Source organism: Osmerus mordax, chromosome 10 (genome assembly GCF_038355195.1).
Source record: "Osmerus mordax isolate fOsmMor3 chromosome 10, fOsmMor3.pri, whole genome shotgun sequence".
In the NCBI taxonomy this organism is placed as follows: domain Eukaryota; kingdom Metazoa; phylum Chordata; class Actinopteri; order Osmeriformes; family Osmeridae; genus Osmerus; species Osmerus mordax.
The window spans coordinates 9352797-9364835 of NC_090059.1; the positions used below are offsets into that span (position 1 = coordinate 9352797).

At 48.8% G+C, this 12039-nt stretch overlaps 1 protein-coding gene across 3 annotated transcripts in view; it reads left to right on the forward strand.

Annotated features, from left to right (window-relative positions):
• The window catches only part of LOC136950805 (zinc transporter ZIP11-like), a 53179-nt gene extending 46648 nt beyond the window's left edge, over positions 1-6531 (forward strand). For 2 of the 3 annotated variants that reach the window (XR_010877507.1, XR_010877508.1), the window contains exons 7-14: positions 204-273; positions 1466-1564; positions 2139-2297; positions 2416-3990; positions 4223-4464; positions 5328-5694; positions 5936-6067; positions 6148-6531. Coding sequence is in view for 1 of the 3 variants with exons in the window: in XM_067245279.1 (XP_067101380.1) it covers positions 204-273; positions 1466-1564; positions 2139-2297; positions 2416-2494 (407 nt within the window). In the remaining 2 variants the exon portion in view is untranslated. Of the gene's footprint in view, positions 1-203; positions 274-1465; positions 1565-2138; positions 2298-2415; positions 4194-4222; positions 4465-5327; positions 5695-5935; positions 6068-6147 lie in introns of those variants that run through there. The other variant, XM_067245279.1, reaches the window with a different exon arrangement.
• Positions 6532-12039: the final 5508 nt, after the last annotated feature.

A 12039-nucleotide genomic window follows, 5' to 3' on the forward strand; every position in this document is an offset into this window, starting at 1 on the left:
AGAGAAAGAGGTGATGGAAGGAGAGAGAGAGAGAGAGATTCTTTGTCTTCTGTCTCTGTTGCTTATCTCTCCACTGCAGTTTGTCTCTATCTTTATTCTCTCTGTCTTATTCACTCTGTCTTTGTTTCTGTCTTTCTCTACTCCCCATGCCCCTTGGAACATGTGCATCTTTGACAAAGTGTGTGTGTGTGTTCCTCTTGCAGAGGGCTTGGCTGTAGGAGTGGGATTTGGAGCCATTGGAAAGACTTCTTCTGCCACATTTGAGAGTGCCAGGTAAATCCACCCGAGTGTGTGTGTGTGTGTGTGTGTGTGTGTGTCTCCATGTGTGTGAGAGAGACCATCATCCTGACAGAGTACTGAGTGTCTGTTTCTTTGTGAGCCAGCACATCAGGGCCCTCTGCTATGTGCTGCTGCCGCCTAGTGGCTAAGATGCACCCTGCAATACTGTGCGGAAAGCAGATGATGCTCATTTGAAGGACTGTATTAACGAGGTGTTTTGTAGCTCACATTATCACACAGTAAGGCAAGAGAGAATATGGGGGAGAGAGAGGGAGTGAGAGGTGGAGGGATGTGGACGGATGTGGACGTGTAGGCATCGCATGTGTTGGGTGCTAATGAGTACCGAGGAATCCCTCAATGTTTCCATCCACTGAAACAGCAGCAGGAGGAGAGGAAGCGAGTCTCCACTCCTCCCCTATCTCCTCTTCCCTCCCTCCCTCCCTCCTTCCTCCCCCATCTCCTCTTCTCTCCCTCCCTCCTTCCTCCCCTATCTCCTCCTCCCTTCCTCCCCTATCTCCTCTTCCCTCCCTCCCTCCTTCCTCCCCATCTCCTCTTCCCTCCCTCCCTCCTTCCTCCCCCATCTCCTCTTCCCTCCCTCCTTTCTTCCTCCCTTCCCTCTCTCCCTCTCCCCCTCTCCCCCTCAAATCAAACCAAAATGTATTCGTATAGCCCTTTTTGCAAGCAGTGTCACAAAGGGCTTCACATAATCCCATGGAACTGCCCCTCAGCCAACCCTAAACCCTCAATGAAGACAAGGAGATCTCCCAGGGACACTCTGGATCGCTCCCTTTCCTGCCCTCCATCTCCCCCCCCCTTCCCTTCCTCTCTGTCTTTGTTCTGACAGGAGGCCAGATGTCTTTCTGCCCCACAGTGCCATCACTGTATGATGAATGGTTACGGTGTGGTTCATGCTCTCTGTCTCTCTCTCTCTCTCTCTCTCTCTGTCTTTTTCTTTGCAGCTTCTCCTTGACAAGCTGTCATGAATCTTCTTTCATAGTGGCCAGGATCTTTACTAGGTTCCAGAGAAAACAGTTTGATAGGAATGTTGATAGAGTGGTGTGTGTGTGTGTTGTGTTGATAATGTTGACTGCAGGTTTTATATGAATGATACCTTGAACAGCGAGGACACTACCAGTCCGTCAGTTCAGGATCGTGATCTGAGTGCTTATGTTTCCATCTCTCACAGGAATCTGGCCATCGGGATTGGCATCCAGAACTTCCCAGAAGGCCTTGCAGTGAGCCTTCCTCTGAGGGGTTCAGGGATGTCCACATGGAAAGCCTTCTGGTCTGTATAAAGCTGCTGTGTGTGTGTGTGTGTGTGTGTGTGTGTGTGTGTACGTACTTACTGAATGAGCAGAGACTGACTAACTGAATGACTGATATGAGTGATGGAACTGACAATGCATCCCTCCAGGCCTGCTCGTTTCCATTCTGGAGACTAACCCTGTTGTGATGATGTTCAGTCGGTGACCGAGGAAAGACTTAAGACTCTCCATAACAAGGGTTGACCGGATGTTTTATCAGCAATAGGCCTGGAATCATTGGTATTCAAATAAATAAAGTGGGTAGGTTACAGAGTGACTTATCTACATTGGGGTAAACAGTACCAAATATAGCTACTGTAGAACATGTCCTTCTAGGATACAGCATGGGGTAATCATGTGTCTATCCTTCAAAGGGAATGCAGGACATTACCGTAACTCAGCAAGGTCCTGCAAGCTGCTGTCTCCAGGCTTTCACGAGCGGGAGGCCTCAAGTCACATGTATAGAGCTGTATGAAGTTCACCTCGTGACCTTAGACAGAGAGAAGTCCTCTCTGACTGAACCCTCCTGTCACCCTCTGTGTTCGGTCACCTCAGGTACGGCCAGCTCAGCGGGATGGTCGAGCCCATCGCTGGGCTGCTTGGCGCGGTTGCCGTGGTGCTAGCGGAGCCGCTGTTGCCGTACGCTCTGGCGTTCGCTGCCGGGGCGATGGTGTACGTGGTGGTGGATGACATCATACCCGAGGCACAAGTCAGGTGAGTAGAGAGAGAGGGAGGGGAGGGGGAGGGGGAGAGGGCATAAAAACACACAGTGTTACTTTGAGGAAGGTGCCTGTGTTTCTCACATGTCACCCTCTTCCTCTTCTTCTAACAGTGGAAATGGAAAGCTGGCTTCCTGGACGTCCATCTTGGGTTTTGTGGTGATGATGTCGCTGGACGTGGGTCTGGGCTAACAGAAGCCTGGCGTCTGGAGCCCCTCGCTATCGCAAACGGACATCCCCGCTGTTCATGATGTCACTGAATGTCACGGCAACGGCTACTGCCGACCGCTAGAAAGGGACCAACTCTGCCTTCTCTCTCCGTCTCTGTCTCCCTCTCTGTCTCCCTCTCTGTCTCTCTGCCTCTCTCTCTGTCTCCCTCTCTGTCTCTCTGTCTCCCCTCTCTGCTTCCCTCTCTGCCTCTCTCTCTGTCTCCCTCTCTGTCTCTCTGTCTCCCTCTCTGTCTCCCCCTCTGTCTCTCTCTCTCTGTCTCTCTGTCTCCCTCTCTGTCTCCCTCTCTGTCTCTTTCTCTGCCTCTCTCTCTGTCTCTTTCTCTCTGTCTCTCTCTGTCACTCTCTCTGTCTCTGTTTCCCTCTCTGTTTCCCTCTCTGTCTCCCTCCGTCTCTCTGCCTCTCTCTCTGTCTCTCTCTCTGTCTCTGTCTCTCTCTCTGTCTCCCTCTCTGTCTCCTTCTCTATCTCCCTCTCTGTCTCCTTTTCTGTCTCCCTCTCTGTCTCCCTCTGTCTCTCCCTCTGTCTCTCTGTCTCCCTCTCTGTCTCTCTCTCTCTGTCTCTCTCTCCCCCTCTGGTTCAATCTGCACCTCCATTTGTCTCCATCTCTTTCTCTTGTTTTCGTCTTTTGACTTTCTTTCTACATCAGTAACTCACTCTTGTTGTTGATCCTATGATTAGATTTTCAGGTAGCACAGATGTTTATTTTGCATCTCTTAAAATTTGGAGAACATGTTCGCAATCCTCATAATTCAGTGTGACGATACTTGATGGGTGATGTCTACAGTGAAGTGATGAATGAATGAATTTATTTGTTGGCACTGAGACCACGGTCACTTGATTGTGATTGGGCAAATGCATAATTTACTATTGATTCTAATTGGATGGATGAATAATTAACGATGGATGTTTCTCACAATGTCCGTCCTCGGGGTCTCAAGGTGCCATGTTGGCTTTGGCTTTCGACCCCACTGCCTCAGTTGCACCTCAGATGCTGTGTTGTAAAGGCAGGTTGATTGTACCTGAAGCAGGAAGAGGAACAGGATCCCAAATCAGCAGCTGAATTTGTGACTAGTTGTATTGTTTGGATGGATGCATTCTCGGCTTATATTGCAATTATTTATTTGGCTGAAGCTGATATGAGATAGGTAGCTTTTTTGATAATACCTCCTTTTGAACGACCAAATGATTCTGTGATGTTTCCCTCCCTTGTGGGTCATGCAGATAATGCATGCATTCTTTCTGCTTCAGGCTAACTTCCTAAAGGGCTTTCTCTGTGTATACATTACTGTGTAGGGGTTGGTGTGTGTGTATGTGTATATTTCTTAAATGAAGAGAATGATAACATTCCTATTGTTTGTTTCTCTGAAGCACAACTTCCATTTATGACGTTAAGAGGACAAAACAAGGTCAAATGAAGTTTGGAATCGTTTGGGATATTTGCAGTCCGAATACTGCTCAATGTAACTTGATTGTTTACTGTAACTTGTGTCTACGTTATGGTAGTGTGCTTTATTCTGGTGTTCTGTACCAAGCACCTATTTAATAGGAAGGTTTCCATTGGCGATTTTAAAGAGAATGCAATAAACCATGTTTGCATACAGTACAATGGCTTTACCCTTGTAGGTTACATGTGTGCTTGTCTGTGTGTGTATCTGTGTGTATGTCTGTACAATGTGAATGTGTTTTTCCTAGGGAGTGGTCATGCCCTGTGATCAGACATGTGGTTTGCGGTCCATTGAGGCACAATGCTGGAAAAGAAAACACACACACAACTCGTTGCCACGGTGAGGACTGAAGAGAGACGCACACATGTGCCTGCGGTGCTCATGTCAGCCGTCTCTACCTGGACCGAGCATGTGGAGCATCAGGACAGTGCTGGTGCTCCACATGCATGCACATGTAACCGGTGGGAATCGGGGAAACTCACTCCTCAGGTATGTAAGAGGACACCCGCGTCGACGAAGAGCTAGCTTTTCTTTGGCGTAGTCGGTAGTGGTTGCGCTTGGCAGTCCAGAGGTGGCAGGTTCGACTCCCGATGGCAGCGAACGTTGGCCCTGGCGGAGCAAGGCCACGTCTCTTACACCCCCGTTACACACACACAGGGAGAGAGTGGAGGAAGAGCCTTCTTTAATAGTTACAAAAAACACAATAGGGCTACTGTATGTGAGTGTCTGTCAGGGCATGTTTTATGCGAGAAGGAAACTGAAACAATTATTCATGTGGACATCTAAAGTTTGCCTGAAAGAAAGAGGGAAAGTGTTCAAAGGGGGAAAAAATAAGGGAAAACAAATCTGTCTGGTTATCATGAATTGGCAGAGTCCCATGTTCAAATCTGGAGCTTTGAAAGCAATTTAAGACCACTTCTTTAACTTACTCCAACACTTTCTCTCTCTCTCTTGCTCACTCACACACACACACACGTATACACACACACACACACACACCGAGAGAGACTGCTGTGACATAAATATTGGCGCTATTCCATGCATGGGAGCAGCTCGATTTCACTACACTTGCCTTTTTAATTTTCCATCTGGCAAACCTGGCACTAGTAACCAACCTGACCCTTTTTGGTATGAGGGTCAAAGCAAGCTGAGGCGATAACAGAGGGCGACGTAAAAACCCTGCGCACTGATTGGCCAGAGAAAGTCGTCATTGCGTCACGACGTCATTATTGAACGACATGGGGCATCCTGCACGAATACTATCAATGGCAGAACCCCGCCATTTTTTAACAAAAAAGCTACTATAGTGGCCGCAATTTTTTTTTAATTTATGCTGTGGTTAATTTGAATAGATGGCACCCCTCAAAACCACGCGGTGGTTAATTGAGGAGGTGCAGACGTTCCTCTGTTTGGTGGCCGACGAAAGGATACAGCGACTGCTGGATGGGGCAACTCGGAAGGAGAAGGTCTACCAGGAAGTGTCTGAATTGTTGGCCGCACACGGATACCAAAGGACATTCCAACAGTGCAGGGAAAAGTTAAAAAAACTTAAAAGTGACTATAGGTCTATCAAGGACCAGAACAGCGGGAGTGGTTCGCACAGAAAGAGTTGGAAGTGGTTCGACCAGATGGACGCAATATATGGCCATAAACCTACGAGCAATGGAACTGGAAAGGAAGAGGATTTGTCCACAGATTTGTTGGAGTCACTGAAGGATGGTACTTTTTTTTGTTCCTTTTAATTTGTGCAAAATATACATGCATTCAAACATGCATTCGATATACTGCTTATTTAAATATACACGCCTAGGCCTACTCTATGGCAGCACAAAAGATGAAAATATAAGCTAGTGCTATTGTGCAACGTGTATGTTTACGTCCAATTTTCCAGTTGGTGTTGCTATATTGTGTGTTTTGCAGTAGTTTGTGTAATTAACAATTAATTTGTATAATCTTGTAGAAGACGTTTCGATAAGCGAAGAGAACTCCGATGACGCCCCGTTGGCACCGGTAGCAGTGGCATCCCCGGCACCGGCGTCACCTGCACCGGCAACATCCACCGCCAACCTGACATCGCAGCGTGTATTCACAGGTAGACATGGCAAATACCTGGGATTGTAATTAAATAAAAAATTACCCGGTAAGATAAATTAAACCCTAACTATTATCCAGGCAGGAGGAAACGACATCGGGAAGATGAACATCTGACTGTCTTGAGGGAGATGCTGGCGGCCGATGTGGAGCAGCAGGAACTAAACCGGGCACAGCAGGAGCGGAATTTACAGATGGCACTCGATGATGCGGTGCAAGCAAGGGAGCTGGAAGCAGCCTTGAGGAGGGAGGAGAATGCTGAAACTGCAGCCTTTAATCAAGCTTTCCTTGGTACACTGGGCCAGCTAGTGCAGGCATTGAGTGGCCGGCGTGACCCAGTTCCTCCACCCCTGGACTAGACCCCTGACCCTGGACTCGACTCCTTATGCCTTAGGTATATAGTTTGTACTTTTGTATATATATTTCTGTTTTATTTGCACATTTGTTTTCAGTAAACTGTTCTACAGACTTGTTACTTATGCTTTTTCATCGTGTTTTCCTATTTTAGGTTTTCCTAAATGCTCCACGTAAATGGGCATTAACGTGGAGCAATGATACTAAACATTTATGTTCAATTTGCAATGTTTCGTACACATGACAGGAAAGACAGCATTAACATTTAGCTGTTCAACTAGCACATCAGCCCCTCTGTGCATCCCTGCCCTGCTCTCTACACCCAGTGTCAGTGCTGCCCTCCTCTCTACACCCAGTGTCAGTGCATCCCTGCCCTCCTCTATACACCCAGTGTCAGTGCTGCCCTCCTCTATACACCCAGTGTCAGTGCATCCCTGCCCTGCTCTCTACACCCAGTGTTAGTGCTGCCCTCCTCTATACACCCAGTGTCAGTGCATCCCTGCCCTACTCTCTACACCCAGTGTTAGTGCTGCCCTCTATACACCCAGTGTCAGAGCATCCCTGCCCTACTCTCTACACCCAGTGTCAGTGCTGCCCTCCTCTCTACACCCAGTGTTAGTGCTGCCCTCCTCTATACACCCAGTGTCAGTGCATCCCTGCCCTGCTCTCTACACCCAGTGTTAGTGCTGCCCTCTATACACCCAGTGTCAGTGCATCCCTGCCCTACTCTCTACACCCAGTGTCAGTGCTGCCCTCCTCTCTACATCCAGTGTCAGTGCATCCCTGCCCTCCTCTATACACCCAGTGTCAGTGCTGCCCTCCTCTCTACACCCAGTGTCAGTGCATCCCTGCCCTCCTCTATACACCCAGTGTCAGTGCTGCCCTCCTCTATACACCCAGTGTCAGTGCCTCACTGCCCTGCTCTCTACACCCAGTGTCAGTGCTGCCCTGCTCTCTACACCCAGTGTCAGTGCTGCCCTCCTCTCTACACCCAGTGTCAGTGCTGCCCTGCTCTCTACACCCAGTGTACTGGTTTGCACAGAAAGCAAACAGCACTTAATCTTTTTGAATATGTTCCTGGTGTGGGAAACATGAAAGTCTCGCTTTCATGTTTAAAGCGAGGCTTTGCTGCCATCGCATGATTGAAAAGGATCAGTGCACCCTGTGATGAACTTGTAGCTTGTTACACTCCTACCGGGCATAACAAGGTAGCACAAGCGCTAATTATCCACACCAAAAAGTATTGTTGATGATTCCCTTGAGATTACAGACATATTTTACTGTGGTTGAGCTTCGAAAGTAACGGCAGATGGTGAAAACGGATTGTTCTTCAAGTCCACCTAGAGGACTTGGCAGGATAGGCCCTCATGCCGACCTAAGGGCGATTTGAGTTTTAGACTTGCCGTTCACTCACGCAAAATACACCAAGAGTTTGTCGAATTATCAACCAGTACGGCCGAGGGGAGCAGAGCAGCTGTTATCCTCATTTTGGCCACTGGGTGGAAGCAACGCTTCATGTTTGAACTAGCCCTCCCTTTGGAGATGGGGCAGAGGAGAATCAGAAGGTATGGGAGGTGGAGGAGGAGGGGTTGTTTATGTAAGGTTGTCCTGCGGTGTCACCCCGGCTTCCCACAATCCTTCACTCCTAACGTGTTGCCACAATGTCTCTTCCCTCAGGCTTTATCAACGGTTAGCTCAGTAAATAACTTTACCCTCTGTTGCTGTTGACAATCTTTCTCTCTTTTTCATTAACTTTCGTGGTTCATCCCTCTCTCTCTTCCTTTTTATGAGGACCGCTCCATTCACAACCTCTCTTTCCCATCTATGACATCTGTCCATCTCTCTCCTGAAACTCCTGTCATGGAATCCTTCAATTGATCCCTCCCCTACCCCTTATCATCCACCCTGTTCTCTTCTCCTCTCACCTGTCCTCTCATCACTCCTCTTCTCCTCCTCTCCTCATCACTCCTCTTTCCCGTCTTTCCCCTCTCGCCTCCTCCTCTCTCTCCTCCCCTGGGGTCTGTGCTCTTCAATCTATCCATCCAGAACGTTCCCTGGCCTTTGTCCAGCACCCTACAGCTGGTCCCCATTGAGTTAACCCCCACCTCCCCCACTCTCCTCCATCTCCCCCTCCATCCATCCCCCACAGTGAAAATAAAAGAGAGGGATGGAGCTAGGATGGGCCTGATTGAAGAGTGCCTGGTAATTAACCCTTTCTTCCTCACAAAAACACAAGCACCCCCAGCAGCCTGTGTGTGTGTGTGTGTGTGTGTGTTTGTGTGTGTGATAGAGAGAGACCAAGTTACCAGCACATCCATGAACATCACAACTAAACAACAGCCTTTGATGATCAACATACAATCCACCCCCACACCCACAACACACACACACACACACACGCTCGCTCACACACTCATCAAGCAGCGACACCTTCTAATTGGGATGGATGGAGCTCGTTACGTTGCATAAAGAGAGAAAGAACAGAGGGGTGGAAAAGAAAAACAGAAAGTGCTAGAAAAACAAACATTAAAAGAACCCTCTCAGCTTCCCCTCTCCCTCTCTTTCCACTTCCAGACACAGAGACTGTCTCAGCTGTATCGGGGACTGAGTGGGCTGCTCTGCTAGACTTTCCCTGCTCTCTCTTCCTCTCCCTCTTTCATCTCCCATTCTCTTTCTCTCCATCTCCCTGTCTGTATTTCTCAACCTCACTTTCTGACTCTTTCCCTGACTCTCGCTGTCTCTCTCTTTCTCTCTGCTCCATACAGTACAGAAGCCAACATATGCAAACTCATACTCACCAGGGCATCGTTCAGATCCCACTCACAATATTCCCTAGTTGCTGCAGTGTGTGTGTGTGTTGCATAGTATTATAATTTTTCATGGTACTGGCCCCTGTTAGAGCCTTTTTTGGAACAGTGAAAGTGTGTGTGTGTGTGCGTTCAGCATAGTCCAACATTCCTTTACACTCTCCTGCAGTTTATGGCTTAGGGGCAGAATGTTAAAATAATCTGCATTTTGCACATTGCTGTATTTCTTAGCACTCTTTAACCGCTGTAGGTTTGAAACCAGTGGTTCTGCAGACGTATCGAAATCCTTGTTACGTCAGAGTGTGTGTCTGTGTTATTGTGTGTATTTTTGGACTCAAAGCCAGATGGTTCTGACCGCGAGGCCTTCGTCTCCTCCCAGCGCCCTGCCCAGCCGTGCAAGGACAAGACCCTCACCTTTACACATCTCCTGAACCAGCCAGTCACAGTGGAAAAGCGGGCAGTGTGGAGTGTAGTACGAGCGGGTAGCATTCAGAACAAGTCTGATTCTCTGTGTGTGGGGGTGTTTGTGTGTGTGTAGGGTTCAGCTAGAAACACCGTAGGCCTGTGCAGCTAGTTTGGAGTTTGGATCCCAGAACCCTGTTCTCTGGAGATTCTCTGATACAGGAGCTCGCTGATTCACTACTGGCATAATGTCTGTAGATAACCATCTAATGACACCTCAAGTGAGGGTGTGTCCTTCCACATGTGTATGTGAGTGTGTGTGTGTTGGTTTATTTGAGTGTGTTTGTTTGTGTGTGTTTGTGTCAGATGATGGAGAGTGATATAGTGGAATGTTCCAGCCTCCTAAGTGGAGATAAATAGATGTTTATGTTCCTGTGCCGTCTGACAGATATAATGTTCCTGGGTTTATGATGTGGGCCAGAGGCTCCCCACTAAACACACTGAGCATGTTAGGACAGAGGGAAAGAGGGGGGGGGTTAGAGGAAGATAGAGCGTGGGGGCTGAGAGAGAGAGAGAGAGAGAGAAAGGGAGGGTGAGAGAAGGCTAGAGGGAGGTAGAGAGAGAGAGAGATAGGGAGGGAGAGTGAGAGAAGGCTAGAGGGAGGTAGAGAGATAGAAAGGGAGAGTGAGAGAAGGCTAGAGGGAGGTTGAGAGAGAGAGAGATAGGGAGGGTGAGAGAAGGTTAGAGGAAGATAGAAGGCGGGAGAGAGTGATATAGAGGGAGGTGGAAGGGCTGTTTTTCATCCAACTTGGAGGTCTGTCAAGGCCACGCATGTACTTGCAAGCCCATGTAACTCTCCATACTGTCAACTGGGCTGCATACAGGTATAGAGATTCAGATGATCTTAGTGTGCAGTTCTCACTTTCTCACCCTCTCCCTCCTGCCCTCCTCCATTCTCTCTCATTCCAAGCAGGAATTCATCCAAATCATAGAGCTGAGAAGTAGTTATCTATCATGTGAACCCGTTTTTACACAGGAGAGAGGAGAGGTCTGGAACAGAGGGATTATGGGAGGAGAGAACGGATGGGAGAGAGAGAGAGAGACAAAAAGAGAGACAGAGATACCGATAATGTTAGAGAGAGACAGAAATACGTTTTGTATTATGAGACAGAGAGAGAGATCTGCCCTCCCCTTCCTAGAGTCTCTCCGTCCCTGTTTGGGTATAGAGACAGGTCTCTCTGATCTCTCCCCTGTTATCCTTGGAGGAACTCTAAAGCCCTCCTCTGACACCTCCCCCCATCCATCTCCTGTCTCACTGGGAGGTGGGGGGAGTAGACAGAGAGCAGCTCTCCAACCTGGAGGACACACAGCCTGGCTTCCCTCTTCATATCGCCATGTCCTACCAGACCCCCAGAGAGAGCAGCCTGCCGTGCGTGTGAGACCGCAGGCCGGCCCATTCTACTGGTCAGGAGCTGGGTCAAACTGGCAGGGGTGGTTGTCATTTCCGTGCAGTAGGGAAAACAGCTTTTTCTAAGTCCAGGGTATTGTGTGTTTGGTTCTAATTTTAGAGTGGACCTTTTGTGTGATCCTTCGGGTGCGTTCATATTGTGTAACCTGGCGGCCCTGCCAAAAGGGGTTTAAAAATAGACCGTTAGTATATCCACTGGTGTTACACAACAGGTTAAGGAGGGGGGCTTTGGCGTCATGACTGCTTGTGTGTGTGTGTGTGTGTGTGTGAGAGAGAGTGTGTGCGTGTGTGTGCGTGTTGACCTACAGTGACTTAGCTCTTTAACACTGTCGTTTTCAGGCTGGGAGTTTGGAAGCAGCTTTAGTGTTTGACGTCAGTACAGGGGGAACAAGGGATGGAGGGAAAAGGAGGAGAGAAGGAAAAAGAAGAGGAGGAAAAAGGGGTCTGGGGCTCTGTGACACACCTTTCCCACAGAGCACGCCAACAAGATGGGGGAAGACATCCATCTCTCTCTCTCGCTCTGTCACTTTCTCTCTGTCTCTCTTTCTCTTTTCCGGTCTTTCTCTGGCTCTCTGCCGCTTTCTCTGTCCTCTCTCTCCCTGTGTGTCTCTCTCTTTCCCTCTCTCACTCTCTCTCTCTCTCTCTCTCTCTCTCTCTTTCCCCCCTCTCTCCACTACTGTTTTCCATTGAGTGCCATGTAAGATATAGTGATCATGGTAGGCACCTGAATCCCATTACTTCTAGCCTGGTGTTGTAACTGCTGACGTGTGGGGACTTCGATCTTGAAGCTCCAGCAGGATCTAAACCAGGCCAGGGCCTGTGAGAGCCTGGTAGGCTGTGGAGGACAGGCTGGTAGGATGTGGAGGGTAGGGTGGCTGGGTGTGGAGGGCAGGGTGGCTGGGTGTGGAGGGCAGGGTGGCTGGGTGTGGAGGGCAGGGTCGC